Genomic DNA, 21,040 nt, shown 5'->3' on the forward strand with positions numbered 1-21,040 from the left:
TTTTTAATTTACTTTATTGTCATGGTTGAATTTTGAAGTCATGTATTAACATTATAATAAAATTGAAAATAATAGTGAAATAAGATAAAATGAAGTCAACCAGTATTATAAATGATCTAAGGAGTTAAACTGTACATGCTTTTTCTGATTCCCTCCACCCCCCTAAAAATAGATATGGAATAAGGAAATGCCAGACTCACTCTACAAATAACCAAGAAGCTTAGAGCTCCAGGGACAGTTTTCCCAGCTACCTATCTGGATTTTTAGCCTGTGTGATAAGAGCTGACCTTTCTATAGCCCTGTCTCCTCTGAAATCTTTCTCTCCGAATTCCTGTTGCCCTGAGAATTTGTACCATATCATCTAAGAATTTGGAAATGTCCCTGTCATTTGCTTTCTTCTTGTATTATAGATGTGAGTCTTGTTTCTGAATCCTTATTGTAAGCTCTTTTAGAGCAGGGATTATGTCAAATTCTCCGGTATTTACCACAGTTGTTGACATAGCAGAGGGTGTGTAGCATTTGCTTAGTAAGTACCCATTGACTGAATGACTGCAGATCTGATGTTACTCAGAATCGGCCCTGTTGCACTGTCATAATGGAAAACAACTTAACCTGGAGATTTCAATGGGTTAATACAACAAAGGTTTATTTCTTGTTCATAAAAGGCCATGTAAACTGGCAGAGGCTCTTTTCTGCTCAGTGATGAAGGATCCAGACTTCCTCCATCTGGAGACACACATGTGGCTTCTAAGTTTGTTGAATGAAGGAAAGGAAGGAATGGAGAGACATACTGACTCATAAATGTCCTAGGCCACTTCCATTCAAATTCCCATTTATCGGAAATCAGTCCCGTCTAGCTACCAGGGAGGCCAGGAAATTCGGGGGAGCACATAGCTACTCAGGAACACTGATTGCTGTGCCCACGGATCTGCATCTTCCTGCAGAATAACCATGCCAGCTAGTTAGTACCCCATTCGTATCAGTGGGACAAACACCCACATGGATCATTAAACATGGCTCAGTTTATGTGAGTAACCGATGTGTTAGAAACTACCAGGATTCAGAATTTATCCATGCAGCAGGCATTTACTGGTGCCTACTCTGTGCCGGGCACTGTTGTAGGTCCTGGGAATACAGCAGGGAAAAAAAACAACAACAACAAAAAACCCAGCCCCAATTCCCTACGCTCACAGAACTGACTTTCTGGAAGAGGAAGATAAACAATTAACAAGTAATCCAGAGAATCTCTATTGGTGATAATATTATGCAGAAAAATAAAGCAGTTGGGGAAACAGGGCACTTATTGGTGTATGTGTTGGGGGGTAGATTGTAATTTTAAACTGGTCAGGGAAAGCCTCACTGAGAAGGTAACATGGAAGCAAAAACCTAGGAGTGAGGGAGCCGGTTATTTGGGTGTCAGGGCAAAGAGCCTTCCTAGAAGAGGAACACAGGTACAGATCCCAAGGTGGGACAAGGCGGGGCCTGAAATGTTTGCTGGATGGCAAGGAAGACGTGTAGTTGCAGTGAGGATGTGGGTGAGTGTGCAGGAGAGGCTGGGATGTCTGCTCAGGAGTCTGTTGAGTACAGGCTGCAGAGCCTTATATGTTACTTTAAGATCTGTGGCTTCTGCTCTGTGTCATGTGAAGCCATTTGGGGGCTTTGAGCACGAGGAATGGCATGATCACTCTGGCTGCTACATTGGGAATTGACCATAGGGTTCGGGGAGACCAGTGACAGGTTATTGCAAAATTCAAGAATGAGATGGTGATGGCTTGGACCATTTCCATCACCCCAAAAAGAGGGGAGAAATTTTCAAGGGGAAAAGTGATTCACAAATACAAGATAGTTTTTGCTGTTAGCAAAGAGCCTCCCTGTAATATAATTTATTATCATCACAAGTCCAGTTGTATTCATCAGTGCTACCGACATTTCTCCCACACAAGCTGCATGCCAGGACCCCTGTTAGGCACTTGGGACAGCAAGTAAGATCTGCCCCCTGCCTTTGGGAGGCTCTCAGGCGTAGCAGGGTTATAGAGATCCCCCAAAATATAACATCATCAGCACCAAAAACACACCCAGCTGCTGCAACACGATTATTTTACAAACATGATGGAAACGTTAGCCAAAACATACTGAGGGTTTACTATGAGCTAGACATGCCCTTGGATATGATTATGATTATGACATGTGATAAAATTATTATAGTTTGATGCTCTTCTTTCTAACCACACTAGACTGCTACAAAGTTAGGGAACTAGTGGCCGAAAACCTAATATTATAACCTAAAAGTGTTATTTCTGGGCTCTGCAATCCAGCATGACCAAGAACTCTGACACCCTAGTACCTCCCAAAAACCCATTCTAGAAAATGCATGTGCTGTTTTTTCCCAAATGTCTTCTCCCTTTATAACACACGGAATCATGTTGCTAGTCCTTTAATCTCACTGATAGGTTAGCCTATTTAAGTCCTCGTTGTTGCATGTCTTTTTTTTCCTTTTAATCATCTGCCTTGAAGAAGGTTAAGCTGAAACGGCTGCTCAGCTTCCAAGATGTTGCCACCCAAACTGCACGCGCTTTTCTGCCTCTGCACCTGCCTCACGCTGGTTCATCCCTTTTACTGGCAAGACCTAAATCCTGTTGCCTATATTGAATCATCAGGTAAGAGGTATATTTGTTCAAGGGCTTGAGCCACTGACCTGTTGCCAGACTCGAAGTGGTCCCAGGGAAGTTGCACGTGTGGACTTCTAAGAAGATTCTGATGAAGATGAGATCCTCAGTTCTCCCGGGGGAGGGGGGAGGGCCTCACTCTTTCCTCTTCTTAATGAAACTAGAGGAGTGCCTTCTTCTTCAACATCAGGACTGCAGGACAGCCTAGGATGAGGCCTTTTCAGACAAGCTGGAACCTCAGCGTGCAGTCACCGTAGAGAAGGTCTACACCGCCCCTTCTATACCTCATTGCCCTGACTCACGCCCTCTCCGTGCAGTAACACACTTCCCCTGAAGTGCCTTCAGAGGCAACCCCAAACCTGCCCCCACGAAGGTGAAGGAGAGGCAGGAGTCTTGATCAACAGGTGAAGTCCTGGTTGATGGTGGAGTGTGTGAGAAGATGGCGATTTAGAGTTTGGGATCCAGAGGGGGACAATCTTTTCTATCTAATGACAGACAGGAGCAGGGACCAGTAGGCACTCGGAGCTCCAGATGAGCATGGATGTGCATCCCTTGCTCTTTCTTACTTTGCAGGGTGGAGGGAAGGAGAAGAGGGGGAGGCTTAGTCAAGCCCAGGAGTGGCGGCTGGAATGGGACAGCCATCTCTAGACAGGGACATCTCCTGTCACCTAGAATAACCTTGATTGAAAAGCGATTCCTTCTGGTGCTTTGTGAATTCCTGCTAATCCCAGAGGGTTGGGATGCATGAACTTCTCTATCTAGTCTCCTCAGGTGAGCAGCATCAGCGGCCTCTGCAAGGTGCCATACTGTCTGTACCACAGACGCACGCACCTGGGGAGATAGGGCAGCCCTGGATCTAGTTGTGCGGTCTTGATGGGTGACTCCTTACTGTGACTTTTACCAAAGATCTTTCATAACCAGTGCCTTACAAATCTGGCCCTGCTTCATAGTTGGGGAAATGATTGCAACAGCAGAACAGGGACCAGATCTTCTATCTATGTTTGCATAGGAAATGGCATCATATCTCACAGGTCCATTCATGCAACAGTACTTATCAGAGAACTGAGGTGTGCGTAATACACTGGTGACTAAGACAGAGGGTTTGTAGTCAAGCTCAAGGAGGTTAAATTAATTCTCAAGGTTAAATTAATTCTCCCATTCCCTTATGTGTATGTTGAAAACAGGTAACATCTTACATGACGAGCAAATTCTTACCTAGGAGACATTTGCCTCATGTGCTTTTTATCGGTACAGAGTGGGAATTTCAAAACATGTTCTCTATTCCCCCATGTCTGAAAATCACTGGAAAGCTGTTACTGGACAGTCAGAAACTTGAGGACATGCTTGATTCATCTTTGTCATCCCAGCCTGGGGCCCAATGCCCCATTCATTTGAAATACTCAAAAATGAATGCATAAATACTTTTAAAATTATGCATAAATAAATTTAAAATTATTAGAAATAGTTTATTCAATAAAAGATGAAAATAATAGATGATTATTTGTATCATTCTTAATAAATGAATACATAGAAAATATGATCATGCAGCCAAAAAGTTTGTAAACATGGCTAGAGATATCCCATTCGCTAATGGAGGACATAAAGCCATATAAGAGAATGTCATTTTCCTAGCACGTGTACATTCCATCTCCAACCCCAGGAATGAACATCAGGACTATTTGATAAATGAACATCACCAAAAATGTATAATAAGATTAACAGCATACCATAGGTTCTAATGCTCCTATTAAAATAGAGTTGAAGAAAAACAGGAAGTGACATTTGTAAGTTCTGAACCACAAAACTATATCATCTACAGAGTGGCCATTCAACCTGGCAAGTCTCTTCCCTGCATCTTCCTTCATGATGAGTGCTGATAGTTGGTTAGAGAATGGGAAATCTAGGACCATGACCAGATTGGCTGCGGGCTGGTGAACCTTTTCTTTCTTTTTCTTTCTTTCTTTCTTTTCTTTCTTTCCTTCTTTCTTCCTTTCTTTCTTTCTTTCTTTCTCTTTCCTTCTTTCTTTCTTTTTTCTTTCTTTCTTTCTTTCTTTTTCTTTCTTGTTTATTTTATTGAAGTATAGTTTATTTACAATGTTGTGTTTAATTTCTGCTGTACAGCAAAGTGACTCAGTTATACATATACATTCTTTTTCATATTCTTTTCCATTATGGTTTATCACAGGATATTGAATACAGCTCCCTGTGCTGTACAGTAGGACCTTGTTGTTTGGTGAACCTTTTCTGCAGCCTCCCTGGCACTCACCAGCCACAGGGCCCTGGAGGCCTACACTCAAACCTGGGTCAGCTCAAAGTTTCCTGAGACCTTTTCAGGGGTCAGATGTCCTGGAATACACCTCTCACAGTCCAACAGAAGGAAAGGAGCAGGCAAGCTGAATCTAGAAAACTGAATCCAGATACACTGATATATGGACTCACCATCCTGAAATTACATGAGGACTTGATTGGGGGTTAGAAAGGGGAACAGGTGAAACTGCAGGTGTGTTAAAGGGTTTTGGCACCAGAGAGAGAAAATGTTTCAAGAGTGGGTGGGTAAAAGAATAGAGGCCATGGGCCTTCCCTGGTGGCACAGTGGTTAAGAGTCCACTTGCCAATGCAGAGGACACAGGTTCGAGCCCTGGTCTGGGAAGATCCCACATGCTGCGGAGCAACTAAGCCTGTGTGCCACAACTACTGAACCCACATGCCACAACCGCTGAAGCCTGTGCACCTAAAGCCCGTGCTCCGCAATAAGAGAAGCCACTGCAATGAGAAGCCCGCGCGCCATAACAAAGAGTAGCCCCTGCTCGCCGCAACTAGAGAAAGCCCGCGTGCAGCAACAAAGACACAATGCAGCCAAAAATTAATTAATTATTTAAAAAATATATATATATATATATATGCAGTCAAGCATTTAGCAGAAACAAAAGAGACCCAGTGACAGCGAAAAGCTTAGTTTAACTCATTTTCACAGATATTTTTTGAGCACCGCTTATGTGCTAGACATTGTGTTAAAGATGTGAGGATACAAAGATATGGATGCAGCTCTTACAAAATAGCCTTGGGAGACAGAGTGTGCAGACACATGATTTTACTCTAATATGATAGGAAGAAAGATAAAAATATATACAGGGAATTGATTTGATACTGAGGATGAAACGATTAAGTCTGGGGTGGTGGTCAGGGCAGGCTTCAGAGAAGATCAAGATATTAAAGGTCGAATAGGAGTTTGCCATGGGGATTTCAAGCGCAGGGAACAGCATTTACTAAGGTGTAGACGCATGGAACAGCCCCATGCGTCACTCAGCAGTGCTGGAGCACAGGGAGGGAGATAACAAAGGAAAAAGCAGCAGAAGAGGAGGAGCCAGTGGACCTCCAGATCATGGAGGGTCTTTCTTACAGTGCCCGGGAACTTGGGATTTAACTTGTGTACCTGTGAACCTCTATGAGCTTCAACCCCCAAACACTGGAAAGATAAGCCACCCCACGCTGGAAGCCATGTGTAGATTTAAATATAACCTACAAACTGCCTTCCAGAAAGATTCCAGTACATTCCCCCTTCAAGAAAAAATTCCTGGTGATGATAGGAAAGCATTGAAGGATTTGAAGAGTTGCCTGGTGAGATTCATGCTTTAAATCACTCCAGGAGTTGTGTGAAAGATGCAGTTGAAGGAGTCAGGATCCAAGGTGAATAGGACACTTGGGAGAGATGGCGACTGTCCGGTCAAGAACAGTTAGGGTGTAACTGAGACAGTTGAGCTAATGGGGTAAGGATACATTGGAGAGAGAATCCTAAGCTAAAAACAAATGTTAGAGATTGGAACTTGGTTGGATGTAGGGGATAGAGGAGAAAGGGTTAGGAGAGTAGCATGATTCCCAGGTTTCTGGCTTGGGATCCCCAAGCTAGGGAATTCCGGAGTTGCATGCTGTGTGTTTGGAAGATGAAGAGGGGGAGTTGGGAGATGGTCATTTAGTTTCATTCTGGACCATAGGCTTTGCTGTTCCAATAGGAAGGCTTCCAGTGGGAAGTCGTGAGCCCAAATCTGAAAGGTGGATAGAGTTCATGTTTAGGAAAAGCAGATTTGGGAAGTGGTCTCTAATATGCTCTGGATAGGAGTAGAAGGTAAGGGCAAAGCTGGAAGGATTGGGAGCTGATCCTCAACATCTTAGGAAAAGGGCTATGTCGACCGCCATCGTTTTCCCCACACAGTACTTTGCATACAGCAGGCGCTCAATAATTATTTGTGTATTTTACTAATTAGTAAAGAAATGGAGGCAGGAAACTATGGGTAGTCCCTTGATTCTCTTGGAGTTTCTTTGTGTAATAAAGTCTGGGGTGTAACGGCTGACAAGTGAAATAATATTGACCTGTTTTCCAGCGTGGTTCAAAAAACTACAAGCTCTGATGGCTGCTGCAATGTTTGGCCAAACTAAAATCCCCAGAGGAAATGGATCTTATTCCGTCGGTTGTACAGACTTGATGTTTGATTACACGAATAAGGTAGTGATTTGATTAATACCACTTATCCTTATATTCTAATATTGACTGTGGCTATGGCCCATGAGAAGGTTTTGAAACCTGACCTTGCCCTCACCTAAGAAAGACTTATCTTGCCATTTGTATGGTTTCCTGGGAAGCCTTTGGCAGTTTAATTCATTCCCCAATTCGTTGCTCTCATCGGATTAACTATAAACTCTTTTTTTCCCCTTCTTTGCTGGCTGAAACCAGGCTGCTCATACTTTCTTTTCACTCAAAAAGCATACTGTTGTTCTATTTCTCTTCCTTTTGACTGCATTCAGTCACTACGGCAACTTAAAAAGCTCTCTGGACCTCTTGCGCAATAGAAGTATTTGGGCCCCCGCTAATTAAATATGCAAAATAGCTGTTAGAACATGTTTAAGAAGCAACTTGACTAAAAGTACATTAACTTCTTTCCTCTACAGGGCACCTTCTTGCGTTTGTATTATCCATCCCAAGATCATGGTCACTGTGACACCCTTTGGATCCCAAACAAAGAATATTTTTTTGGTCTTAGTAAATTTCTTGGAACACACTGGCTTATGGGCAAAATTTTGAGCTTATTCTTTGGTAAGATTTGTGTTGCTTCTGCTTTTAGGCTCTAGAATATAAGAAAAGCTTGAAAATAGCAGGAGTTTCAGGCAGTGAAAGACCAAAGTAGATTGTCTCCAGTCCTAAGACATCTCCTAAGATGACAAAGTATTTCTTAAAAGGCCAGGTAACTATCAGAGAATCAAGGGTTCTCGTTTTGTCTATTCTGAATACGATGGGGTGCGTGGAGGGAGTGAAGGTATCAGACTTTCAGGCTGGCTTTAACATCTCTCTGTGGCTGGCCTGATTTTTGCTTCTTACATATTCTTGGAGGCAGTCATGTGGTGAGACCAGCAGCTGGGCTGATGTGACTACTACCTTCTATGCTCTGCACTAAAGTGCTTTCTACAGTTGGGTGAAGAGAGGAAGAAAACAGAAGCCTCCATAACTCTCCAGATCCTAAACAAAGGAGTGAAAGCTAATTTCTTACATGTCATAAATGAGGAAACTACTCTCATTCCCATCACCGACCTCCAAGCGGCCAGCCTCTCTCACTAAGACAATCTGATGTGCATTCATCACTTAATATGTCTATATTTCACTAATATTGAGTTGTCCTTCCTTATCTGTTGGACCAGACACTACTGTTGGGTTGATGTTAACCATGTCTTCAAATTTCCCCCTCAAAAATACCTACAACTTTTGGCCTTCATTTTAAACATCTCGTTGGAGTTTTCTTAAGAGTCAATTTATAAGAGAAATGATGAAAATATTATCACTACGCATCTTTACGATGCTGAATAACTTATAAGTCACTTCCATAGCAATCATCACATGCAGTCTTCATGACCACATCTCCATCGTATTGATGTGAAAGTGAAACACAAATAATTGATGATAATGATGACAATAACAAGTGAGAAGTGAAGGAAGAAGAGACAACCTCTTCCATTTTTTTGAGCCCTTTGCTATGTGACTGGATAGATGTGCTTTACATTTTCCTACTTAAATATGACTCTGACAAAACCCCCCTGAGATAGATATCATTTCCCTCATTTTATAGGAGTCTGAGGCTCAGAGAGTTCTCTTGACTTGCCCAAGGTCAGTAGCTAGTAAGTGGCAGAGCTTCCTCCAAAGCTACATCTAAGCGTGCAGTCGAAGGTCTCTCCACCTTCCTCTTGATTTTGATCAAGTTAGAATGAGACGATTCTCCGATCTGAAGATTCTGGATCTCAGTGTAATATTCCTGAGGTTTACTGGTAGTTTAGTTTCAGAACATTCCCTCTGAAGTTTTGCCCAAACCTGGGATTAATCATAAGGAACGGCCTTCCCGAATACACCTCTAAGTAGGAAAATGTCTCACCTCAAGTTCAGAGCTGGCAGTGAGAACCGATAGTTAATGATCCTATGGTCCTAGGAAAAACACATAGTTCAGGCCCTCGGTTGGTGGTATCTAGTGGGAGACTTTTTAAATGAATTTACTATTAATGCATAAAAACATGAATTCCATGGGTCAGAATTTTATACTAAGGAGATATGTTAAATTAAATAGCAACACTCGAGTCAGAAAAAACACTAATTACAGTCTCCCACTGCTGTCTAGGTTCAATGACAACTCCTGCAGCCTGGAATTCCCCTCTGAGGACTGGGGAGAAATACCCACTCATTATTTTTTCTCATGGTCTTGGAGCATTCAGGTAAAGTCTCAGAGGTTGAACGACTTTAGCTTCTAGGGACAAATGACTGAATGCAGTTTTCCCCCAGAAGAGGGACAGCAGATTATGGAGTGTCAGGCTGTCCCCTGTCCTGGAGGACTTGGCGTTCCTCAGGAATTAGCTGGGATCAGTTGATCGGTCCTATAGCCCTGTTTCTTCCTGCCTCCAGCCCATGGAGACCAGCTTCACAACAGCGGAGACAGGCTGTCGCATTTTGGGTTGTTGTCTTTCTATATTATAGTATTTACACTCTCAAAATCATTCATCGTATTAGTTCAGGTCCTCCGAGAAACAGCCACCATGACCAGATTAGCGGTGAAAGGCATGTATTACAGAATGCCCATGGAGGATAGAAGGGAAAGAGCAGAAGCAGAAAAGATGGGGAGAGCCTTCATGATGCAGGCTGGACACCTGGGAAGGAGATGGGAGACAGAAGGACTGGATACGGAGCATGTCGAGACCGCAGCACAATTCTAAGAAAGATTGGGCCAGGCCGATGGAGGGAGTGCTTGACGAAGAACTGCTCCTCAGGGCTTCCCTGGTGGCGCAGTGGAAGGCTAAAAAAAAGAACTGCTCCTCAGAGGAGCTCTGCACCTCACAGGAAAGGACCTGCGTTAAACCCACACCATGTCCAGTCGCTGGGACCGACCCACGGGAAGCCTAGCTTTCACTCGATCCACAGGGGTGGGATCTGCGAGGGGTCTTTAGTCAACTGTGATCTCTGTGCCATGACGAGTGGCACATTTCCATGGACACCGCACGCCCTCCACTTTCTTCCTACAACTTCTCAACTGCCTCCCCGTCTCCCCCCTCAGAGGATTATAAGACTTTTAGAAGAGTGGCTTTTAGCTGGTAAGAAATTGTGTAGCATCTGCAATAAGAAATTATCGTAGTCCAGCTAGTTATTTGATTCCTTCTAGACCAGTGGTTGTCATCTCAGAATCTGAGGGCCAGCTCCAGCCTGCTGCCTGCTTCTGTAAATAAGGTTTTATTGCAACTCAGCCACACTCATTCATTTTCCCCATTGTCTCTGCCGCTTTTGTGCTATAACAGCAGAGCTGAGTAGTTGTGACACATAGTGTATGGTCCACAGAGCTGGAAGCAATTACTCTCTGGCTTTTTACCGAAAAGGTTTTGCTGATCCCTGAACTAGATGATTTTCCCTTCCTGAGTTGGTCCTGCATTGTCAGGAGTACAAGACATGGTGCCTACCTCCTTTTTGTTCCTTATGGCCATTTCCTATTGAATACATGATAGGAGAAAAGATTGTGCCGAGCAAAGATGTGGCAGGGATTCTGAATGTAGTTGCTAATTAGCACATGATCCTTTAAGCATCTCACCCTGTCCAGTCATTTACATAACAGCTAACGTGTGTTCGGTATTTCCCCTGTTGCAGACACGGTTATAAGCACTGAAACTGTGTAACTTACTTAATCCTTACAGTAACCCGACCAGGTACCATAATCTTATAACATCACCCTTCTACAGATAGCACTAAGGCAGAGAAAAGATAAGTGACTTATCCAAGGTAGAGAGCTAATAAGTGAGGGAACCAGGATACAATCACCTGCAGTGGTCAGAGTGTAGGTCCTGTTCTCTTAAGCATCGCATTGTACCGCCTTCCTGCACTATGTATTATCTTATCAAAACCTTATCACTATTCTAAAGCAAAGGCTTTATTATCTGTCCCCATTCTACAGATGAGGACAGAAATGCAGTAATGTAATTACCTAAAGTCGTATAGCTGGTAAGTGGCAGACGCAAGATTAAAACCCAGAACTCTCAGTTTGGGATTGACATGTACACACTGCTCTACTTAAAACGGATAACCAACAAGGATCTACTGTATAGCACAGGGAACTCTGCTCAATATTATATAACAGCCTAAATAGGAAAAATATTTGAAAAAGAATAGATACATGAATATGTATAACTGAACCACCTTGCTGTACACCTGAAACTCTCACAACATTGTTAATCAACTATACTCCAATATAAAATAAAAAGTTAAAAAAAAACACAAATTCTCGAAGGCAATATTTATCATCACTGCACCAGTGTTTCTCAGCCTTGGTACCACTGATGCTTTGGACTGGATAATTTCTTGTGGAATGTAGCCTTGTGCATCATAGGATGGTTTTAGCAGCATCCCTCTATCCACTAGATGCCAGTAACACCCTCCCCCTACTCATGATAATGAAAACCCCTCCAGACATTGTCAAATATCCCCTGAGTGGTAAAATCAGCCCCCTTTGAGCACCACAGCTCTCTGCTTTACCCCAGGGCACTACTACAGGGGCATAATTACCTCCATATTCCTACGTTTATTTGTGGACCCCTTGTAATCATGACTGGTAGTTGAACGCTTCCCTCTTTTTGTTTTGAAGGACAATTTATTCTGCTATTGGTATTGACCTGGCATCTCACGGGTTTATAGTTGCTGCCATAGAACACAGGTACGTCACCTGGTATGTGGCTGAGCTCTACCTTTCATACAGGTTTATGAAAAGTGCTGATAGGATTGTCAACTATGGTTACATGATGAACAAAAAAGGAGACTGAGCTAGATTGTTAAGTATGTAAAAAAAATAGCTAACATTTCTAGAATGTTTATTGAGTGCCGTGTTCACAGACCATCTCATTTAATCTTCATAACAATGCTTTAAGACGGTTATCATTACCACTGTTTCAAGGAGGCAGAGAATGAAGCTGAGGAAGGGTAAGTAATTTGCCCCAAACCACACAGCTAGCAAGTGACAGCACTGGGATTTGATTCCAGGAGAGTTTTCAACACCGCAGCCTCCCAGAATTGTGAAGATGGAATGGGTTGTTCACAGGCAACCATGTCTTTTTCTTAGAACTCCCTTGGGGGCTTCTTTGATTTAAAAAAAGGTAGAGTGCAAGAAAGGGAGTCAGAAAGAGTCACGGCTGGGGATGAGGAACACAGGTGAGATGAAGGAGAGAAAGAGCAAGCGTAAGTAATTGATTCTGTTTGTATTGTAGAGATGGCTCTGCATCTGCGACTTACTATTTCAAGGACCAGTCTGCTGCAGAAATAGGAAACCAGACTTGGCTTTATCTTAGAACCCTAAAACGAGGGGAGGAGGAGTTTCCTCTACGAAATGAGCAGGTATGTTGCAAGAAGAAGAGAGGTGGCATGGTGACCAAAAAGCATAGGCAAAATGATGACATTTGTTCGTTTAATTTTACATATGGCAGACCGTGCTCCTAGATCTCCTTACTTCCCATCCCCAAAAGATCTGTCAGAGGATTCTCTGAGTAATCAAATGCCCTTAATGAAATATCTGGATCATAGTAAAAACAAAGACCAACATAAAAATCCTAGGAGATGACAGTGAATATTCAGAATCCTTTTGCATTAGAAGTAAAGACTACTTTTCACAGAGGTGGTATAGAATAGCATTAAGAGTCCAGGCCTTAGAATGCAACTTTCTATGTTTGAATCCTGGCACCATCACCTCGCAGTGGAGTGATCTTGAACAAGTTACTTATTCTTTTTGCTTTGCTTCCATGTTTGATCCGTTACGAAATAATGAATATTAACAGTATCTTTCACATGGGGCTTTGAGGAAGATCAAGTGAAATAAAGCACATTGCTTTCCACCTCAGTACCAGGCTTTATAGTGGGTGCTTTTTATATATGTTATTGCATTTAATCCCACCCACATTTCACTGAGGCATTATTATACAATAACTGGAAGTTCAGAGAGGTTAAGTAAATCATCTGAGGTCACACAGTGGGTAAGCAACAGAGTCAGGATTTGGACCAAGCCATAACTACCTGTAAAGCTGGTGCCTGGGTCATCATGCTAGGCTGTGTTCTAATCACTAATCTCAAAGTCATTTCCGGTTTATAAGCAACCGCGTATTTTTTCCACCTGCCCCCTCTGCACAAGCTTTAAGCGTTACAGCTTTTTACTTTTCCATTTCCTTCTTCTAATCATCATATTAGGTACTGCAACGAGCAAAGGAATGTTCTCAAGCTCTCGATTTGATTCTGGACATAGATCGCGGGAGACCAGAGAAGAATGTATTAGATTTAGAGTTTGACGTGGAACAGATGAAGGTGAGCTTAAAAAAAAAGCCATTTCCCCCCGGCCTAGACTTCTTTATTGCTCACATTTTTGTCTGTCTTACTGCTGTAATACAAGATACAATATGATAAAGGGCTACAAAAAAAAAGTACCTGCAAAATATTCCAACAGTGAGGAACACATCAGGTTGAACTACATATGAAATTGCCACCCCAGCGTTGATCTACAAAAATGGCAAATTTCATATGTTTCAACTTAATACAACCAGTGGAAGTATTGTAATTTCTTGGGCAGTTCCTGCATGTTTTTGAGCTTGATCTTGAAACGCTGGTGAAAAGTTTTAGACAAAATATTGGGGTGGGGTGGAAGGATATCAGAGTGGACCGCGTGAATGAAGACTCAAACGTGTGTGTAGGGGGGTGGAGTGTAGGAAAGGACAGGGCACTAAGATGATGGTATGTCCTCCAGACACAGTGAAGCGTTTGTGTCCCTCGGCTAGCCACTCTCCTGTCTCCATACCTATGGATGTGTTGTCCCCTTGGTCTGACACCCCATCTTCCTGACTCAGTCCTGCTTAATCATCAACTCAAGTCGGGTATTACCTCGGCCATGAAGCTTTCTTGGGCCTCACTGCCCACCCTGGACTGGTCTGGCTGTCTATCATATGTGCTCCATGGTACGACCCTACTGCATCTGCATCGTGTATCCGTCGCTCCTTCCCTAATAGACTGGGAGCTCATGGAAAATGAACTATAATGCCTGGCACAGAGCAGGTGCTCAATCGATACTCAGGGAGTGAACAAACTAATAAACATGGAGGGGGGAGGGGGAGAAATCAGCAATGATGTTGATGCTTGAAGTGTGGGTGAAGAGGAAGGCCATGAAGTTTACCTCTGAACTCTTAGAAATGCTCAACAACTATGTGCGTGTCTTTGTGTATATATAGGTAAGCATGCATGTATATGTACATATATGTGCATATGTTTAAATATGTGTATGTGGGTGTGTGGGTGCTCGTGAATGTATGTATGTGTATATATATTTCTTTTCTAAGAAACCAAGGTACTTAACCATGCCTGTGAAAAGATAAGTTTATAATTCACAAAATCACTGCCTATCCTCCGAACAACCTGCAAGATACTGATGAACTTACATCATGCTTTTTCACATAGGACTCCATCGACAGGGATAAAATAGCGGTTATTGGACATTCTTTCGGTGCAGCCACAGTTATTCAGAGTCTTAGTGAAGACCAGAGATTCAGGTAAGAGAATGAGTCTCAGTGTTTGGAAGTGGGGGGAGTGATAACACACGTGAGATAGAATTTATCAAATTCTTAGTGAGGAAGAGATCCTTCAGAATTCACAAGTTTGTTCTTTTGCCTCTGTAAAGTCCTCCGTATGAATTTTTCTCAACAGAAACCAACTACGTCTCTTGCTACTGAAAACTCTTCGCATCTCTCCATATTTTTCCTCGTTATTATTCATCTGCTCAAGCACTTATTATTTTCATTTGGAAGTTTAGCTTTATATATACGTATTATCTGTGACATAATAATTGTAATAAAAATATTGTCATCTTATACTATTTTCTAGACTTCCCCAATAGGTAGGACATTTTTTAATTAATTTTTTTCATCCTTAAGATGAAGTGTGGGCTAAAATTACATAGTTATGTGGGTGGAAGTCAGGGCCCCAGTCTTCTAACTTGAAGAAATATTTTCTTTCTTGAACCATTTTATCCCAGGTTGATGAGACCATGTAGAACCAACCATGTAGAAAGAGGGTAGGGTCATCTGTGAAACTTCATCTCACATTTCTTAAAATCTGTTTCAACGTAAGGGGATTCTCTTCTTTCCTCCATTTAGCACATAAAATAGAGTGTCCAAAAGGCTAAGAAACATAGGATAACTTACTTTTAAAAAGAAAATTAATTACATTTCATTTTCAAATGATATACTCCATAGGCTTTTCTTCAACACCCAGACACTCTTCCAGGTGAGGAATGGGTCTAACTGTTACTCTGAAAGAAGTATAATGAGTACACGACAGTGTCCAGAAGGACTAGAAACACAGGGGCAATAGTGCATGTACTGTATTTTTTCAGATACTCCCCAATTTTGAAGAATTATAGTACTTATAATATTTTAAAATTTATCTTGAAAGATGACAAAAAATGAATGAAAAAATTTTAAATATTATGTCTTTCTAAAGGTTGCAATTCTTAAATGCCTCCTAAAGAAAATGATTGTATAATTACAAGTTTGCTACCTTATAATGCTAATCATATCCCTTTCCCACAGTGAAGTATAATACCTCTTCAGCTCAGTGAGATAACCCATAATGATCTGGTGTGCTGTGTGTCTCTGAATCCTTGCATTATTAGACATTCCTGTATCTGGGCCAGTGTGTAACCAGACTTCTTTGATCAGGTGCGGTATCGCCCTGGATGCATGGATGTTTCCAGTGGCTGATGAAGTATATTCCAGAATTCCTCAGCCCCTCTTTTTTATCAACTCGGAACGATTCCAATACCCTTCTAATATTATAAAAATGAAAAAATGCTACTTACCTGATAGAGAAAGAAAAATGATTACAATCAGGTAAGTATCAGTAAGTGACTTATTACATCATCTGAAACAGAAACTTGAAACTTGGATAAACAAGTAACGATATCATTTGGTTGCTACTCTAGAATTATTCAATTTGTTGTTTAGACTTGGAATAAGGGAGAATATTAGATAATCTCAGTTTCCAAGTGCATTTAGACGTACTCTTTTTAAAATGCAAATTTTTGAGTAGTGTTAATATACTATTAATGTTAAATACTATTAACTATGTTAATATACTATACAGCACGTGCTGATAAATAAAATTTGCATGATACATGCTACCTTTATCTAAATGTAAGAGCAAACCTATACATTTTTAGGGCTGGGATGGGGGAAGTATTCCATCAGTAAGCTAGGCTAAGAACTCTTTAGAAAAAAAGTAAGATCATCTGTTGAGAACTGCAGTGTGTTTATCTGTTTGGTAAGCAGATGAATTTATAAATTCTCAAAAGCTATAATAGAGTCCCTTGAAGGGTCAGCAACATGCTTATATCGTGGATGTGAAAAAGAACTCCCAATAGCGTTTTGAACTCACGATGAGATGCTACAAAGCAAAGACTGAGCTCCTTCCTCTCCTATCTGAAACCTGATTTACTTAGAAGGGCACAGAAGAGGTGGCAAGAAGGAAACACACACAGTAAAGGCAGTAAACACCCCCAGGACAGAGAATGGAGGACTCTTCCAATTAAGGTGGTCAGAAAAGGCTGCTTAGAAGAAATTGGGGTAGAATTGGGTCTTGAAGGATCAAGAGACATTATTATTATTAAGATTTAATTTAATTTTTATTTTTTTTGGTCGTGCTGGGTCTTTGTTGCTGCGCGCGGGCTTTCTCTAGTCGTGGTGAGCGGGGGCTACTCTTCGTTGCGGTGTGTGCACGGGCTTCTCATTGTGGTGGCTTCTCTTGTTGTGGAGCACAGGCTCTAGGCACGTGGGCTCAGTAGTTGTGGCTCGTGGGCCCTAGAGCGCAGGCTCAGTAGTTGTGGCGCATGGGCTTAGTTGCTCCGCAACATGTGGGATCTTCCCGGACCAGGGATTGAACCCGTGTCCCCTGCATTGGCAGGCGGATTCTTATCCACTGCGCCACCAGGGAAGTCCCTCAAGAGACTTTAGATAGATGGTGAGGAAGGATCTAGATATTTAAGGTAAGATGTCAACTTAGCTTATTGGTATGTGCAAGTCTATTTAATTCTAAAGCAGAAATATTACGGAACACCCAACCTTCCTTATTGGCTATCACTCTCTCTGTTTCTTCCCTTCTCTGCTAGAAAGAAGAGCTTGTACTTAATATTCCCTGTCCTTACATCCATTTACTCTGAATTCTGCAGTCTGTCTTCCTGAACTGCCACCAGTGAGCTGAAAATGGCCCCACTGAGGACATAGAAGTTTCAGTCGCCTATTGGCAGCCTCAGCCTTTCTCTCTGCATCCCTCCCACCTGTTGACTACCCCCATTTCTCCTCCCTTGGGTACACTAACCCCACTCTCTCCCGCTTCTCGCATCCTGTAGATGGCTTCCTCCCTTTCTCCCCCACCGTCTCCTCCTCTTCAGGCCATCTCTCCACTGTTGGTGGCATCCGGGGTTCTGCTCTCAGCTGTGCTGCGACCCTGCCTCTATTTACCTTCTTTATACTTTTGACTCTCAAGTTTGGATTGGGATGTGGGGAAGAGTGAGCAGAGTCTGGGCCTCGGTTTTGCGTAGAGATACCTAAAAGAATGGTGGTTTGCTTATAAGCAGCAAAGTGAAGAGGAAAAGTGGCATTGGGTGGGGCTGGAAAGGTGTGTTTTAGCCTTGGGTAAAGATGTCTGGCCACAAATTAGCAAAGTATATAATCTGTATATTATTAATGAAATCTATGGAGGAGATGAGACCACAAAGTGCGAAAAGAATTGGTCTAATAGAATCTTGAGGATTTAGGGGAAAAGCCAGTGAAGAACAGAGTAGTTCGGGAAAGGAGGGAAAATGTGATGTCAAGGGAAAAAACAAATGCAAGAAAATCAAGTGTCACGTGTCTCAGAGGTAGTAGAAAATGTGCAGTAAAAAATGGCCGTTTTGGGGAGGAGCTTCAAGACGGTGGAGGAGTAAGACGCGGAGATCACCTCCTTCCCCACAGATACATCAGAAATACATCTACACGTGGAACAACTCCTACAGAACACCTACTGAACGCTGGCAGAAGACCTCAGACCTCCCAAAAGGCAAGAACCTCTGCACGTACCTGGGTAGGGCAAAAGAAAAAAGAATAAACAGAGACAAAAGGATAGGGACGGGACCCGCACCAGTGGGAGGGAGCTGTGAAGGAGGAAAGGTTTCCACACACTAGAAGCCCCGGAGACGGGGGTTGGAGGGGGGGAAGCTTCGGAGCCGCAGAGGAGAGCACAGCAACAGGGGTGCAGAGGGCAAAGCGGAGAGATTCCCGCACAGAGGATCGGTGCCGACCGGCACTCACCAGCCCGAGAGGCTTGGACTTCGGAGGTCAGATCCCAGGGAGAGGACTGGGGTTGGCAGCGTGAACACAGCCTGAAGGGGTTAGTGTGCCACAGCTAGCGGGAGGGAGTCCGGGAAAAAGTTTGGAGCTGCTGAAGAGGCAAGAGACCATTGTTTCCGGGTGCAGGAGGAGAGGGGATTCAGAGCGCCACCTAAATGAGCCCCAGAGATGGGCGTGAGCCGCGGCTAACAGCGCGGACCCCAGAGATGGGCATGAGACGCTAAGGCTGCTGCTGCCGCCACCAAGAAGCCTGTGTGCGAGCACAGGTCACTCTCCACACCCCCCTTCCGGGGAGCCTGTGCAGCCCGCCCCTGCCAGGGTCCCGGGATCCAGGGACAACTTCCCCGGAAGAACACACGGCGTGCCTCAGGCTGGTGCAACATCACACTGGCCTCTGTGGCCGCAGGCTCACCCCGCACTCCATGCCCCTCCCTCCCCCCGGCCTGAGTGAGCCAGAGCCTTCGAATCAGCTGCTCCTTTAACCCCGTCCTGTATGAGCGAAGAACAGACGCCCTCCAGCGACCTACACGCAGAGGCGGGGCCAAATCCAAAGCTGAACCCCGGGAGCTGTGCGAACAAAGAAGAGAAAGGGAAATCGCTCCCAGCAGCCTCAGGAGCAGCGGATTAAAGCTCCACAATCAACTTGATGTACCCTGCATCTGTGGAATAACTGAATAGACAACGAATCATTTCAAATTGAGGAGGTGGACTTTGGGAGCAACGATATATATATATATTTTTCCCTTTTTCTTTTTTTGTGAGTGTGTATGTGTATGCTTCTGTGTGTGATTTTGTCTGTATAGTTTGCTTTTACCATTTGTCCTAGGGTTCTGTCTGTCTGGTTTTTTCTGTTTTGTTTTGTTTTGTTTAGTATAATTTTTAGCGCTTGTTATCATTGGTGGATTTGTTTTTTGGTTTGGTTGCTCTCTTCTTTCTTTTTTTTATTACTTAAAAATACTTTTTTAATAACTTTTTTTTATTTTAATAACTTTATTTTATTTTATCTTCTTCTTTCTTTCTTTTTTTCCCCTCACTTTTATTCTGAGCCGTGTGGATGACAGGCTCTTGGTGCTCCAGCAAGGTGTCAGGGCTGTGCCTCTGAGGTGGGAGAGCAAGGTTCAGGACATTGGTCCACCAGAGACCTGCCAGCTCTATGTAATACAAACAGCGAAAATCTCCCAGAGATCTAAATCTCAACACCAAGACCCAGCTCCACTCAATGACCAGCAAGCTACAGTGCTGGACACCCTATGCCAAACAACTAACAAGGCAGGAACACAACCCCACCCATTAGCACAGAGGCTGCCTAAAATCATAATAAGGCCACAGACACCCCAAAACACACCACCAGACGTGGACCTGCCCACCAGAAAGACAAGATCCATCTTCATCCACCAGAAAACAGGCACTAGTCCCCTCCACCAGGAAGCCTACACAACCCACTGAACCAACCTTAGCCACTGGGGACAGACACCAAAAACAACGGGAACTACGAACCTGCAGACTGCAAAAAGGAGACCCCAAACACAGTAAGTTAAGCAAAATAAGAAGACAGAAAAACACACCGCAGATGAAGGAGCAAGGTAAAAACCCACCAGACCAAACAAATGAAGAGGAAACAGGCAGTCTACCTGAAAAAGAATTCAGAGCAATGATAGTAAAGATGATCCAAAATCTTGGAAATAGAATGGAGAAAATACAAGAAACGTTTAACAAGGACCTAGAAGAACTAAAGAGCAAACAAACAGTGATGAACCACACAATAAGTGAAATTAAAAATTCTCTAGAAGGGATCAATAGCAGAATAACTGAGGCAGAAAAATGGATAAGTGACGTGGAAGATGAAATACTGGAAATAACTACTGCAGAGCAGAATAAAGAAAATAAAATGAAAAGAATTGAGGACAATCTCAGAGACCTCTGGGACAACATTAAACACACCAACATTCGAATTATAGGGGTCCCAGGAGAAGAAGAGAAAAAGAAAGGGACTGAGAAAATATTTGAAGAGATTATAGTTAAAACTTCCCTATTATGGGAAAGGAAATAGTTAATCAAGTCCAGGAAGCACAGAGAGTCCCATACAGGATAAATCCAAGAAGAAACACACCAAGACACATATTAATCAAACTATCAAAAATTAAATACAAAGAAAAAATATTAAAAAGCAGCAAGGGAAAAACAACAAATAACATACAAGGGAATCCCCATAAGGTTAACAGCTGATCTTTCAGCAGAAACTCTCCAAGCCAGAAGGGAGTGGCAGGACATATTTAAAGTGATGAAGGGGAAAAACCTACAACCAAGATTACTCAACCCAGCAAGGATCTCATTCAGATTTGACGGAGAAATTAAATCCTTTACAGACAAGCAAAAGCTAAGAGAATTTAGCACCACCAAAAGAGCTTTACAACAACTGCTACAGGAACTTCTCTAGGCAGGAAACACAAGAGTAGGAA

General features: G+C 42.8%; 1 protein-coding gene across 4 annotated transcripts in view; it reads left to right on the plus strand.

Moving 5' to 3' along the window:
- PLA2G7 (phospholipase A2 group VII) overlaps nt 1-21,040 on the plus strand; it is a 34,131-nt gene that overhangs the window by 7,345 nt on the left and 5,746 nt on the right. For 2 of the 4 annotated variants that reach the window (XM_067752758.1, XM_067752759.1), the window contains exons 2-10: nt 2,515-2,657; nt 7,046-7,167; nt 7,611-7,755; nt 9,320-9,413; nt 11,819-11,887; nt 12,435-12,561; nt 13,405-13,518; nt 14,659-14,750; nt 15,918-16,088. In XM_067752758.1, the coding sequence (XP_067608859.1) occupies nt 2,549-2,657; nt 7,046-7,167; nt 7,611-7,755; nt 9,320-9,413; nt 11,819-11,887; nt 12,435-12,561; nt 13,405-13,518; nt 14,659-14,750; nt 15,918-16,088 (1,043 nt within the window). In that variant the 5' untranslated portion in view covers nt 2,515-2,548. The remainder of the gene's footprint in view (nt 1-2,514; nt 2,658-7,045; nt 7,168-7,610; nt 7,756-9,319; nt 9,414-11,818; nt 11,888-12,434; nt 12,562-13,404; nt 13,519-14,658; nt 14,751-15,917; nt 16,089-21,040) is intronic. The other 2 variants (XM_067752760.1, XM_067752761.1) reach the window with 1 other exon arrangement.

The sequence above is a fragment of the Pseudorca crassidens genome, chromosome 10 (genome assembly GCF_039906515.1).
Source record: "Pseudorca crassidens isolate mPseCra1 chromosome 10, mPseCra1.hap1, whole genome shotgun sequence".
Taxonomy (NCBI): domain Eukaryota; kingdom Metazoa; phylum Chordata; class Mammalia; order Artiodactyla; family Delphinidae; genus Pseudorca; species Pseudorca crassidens.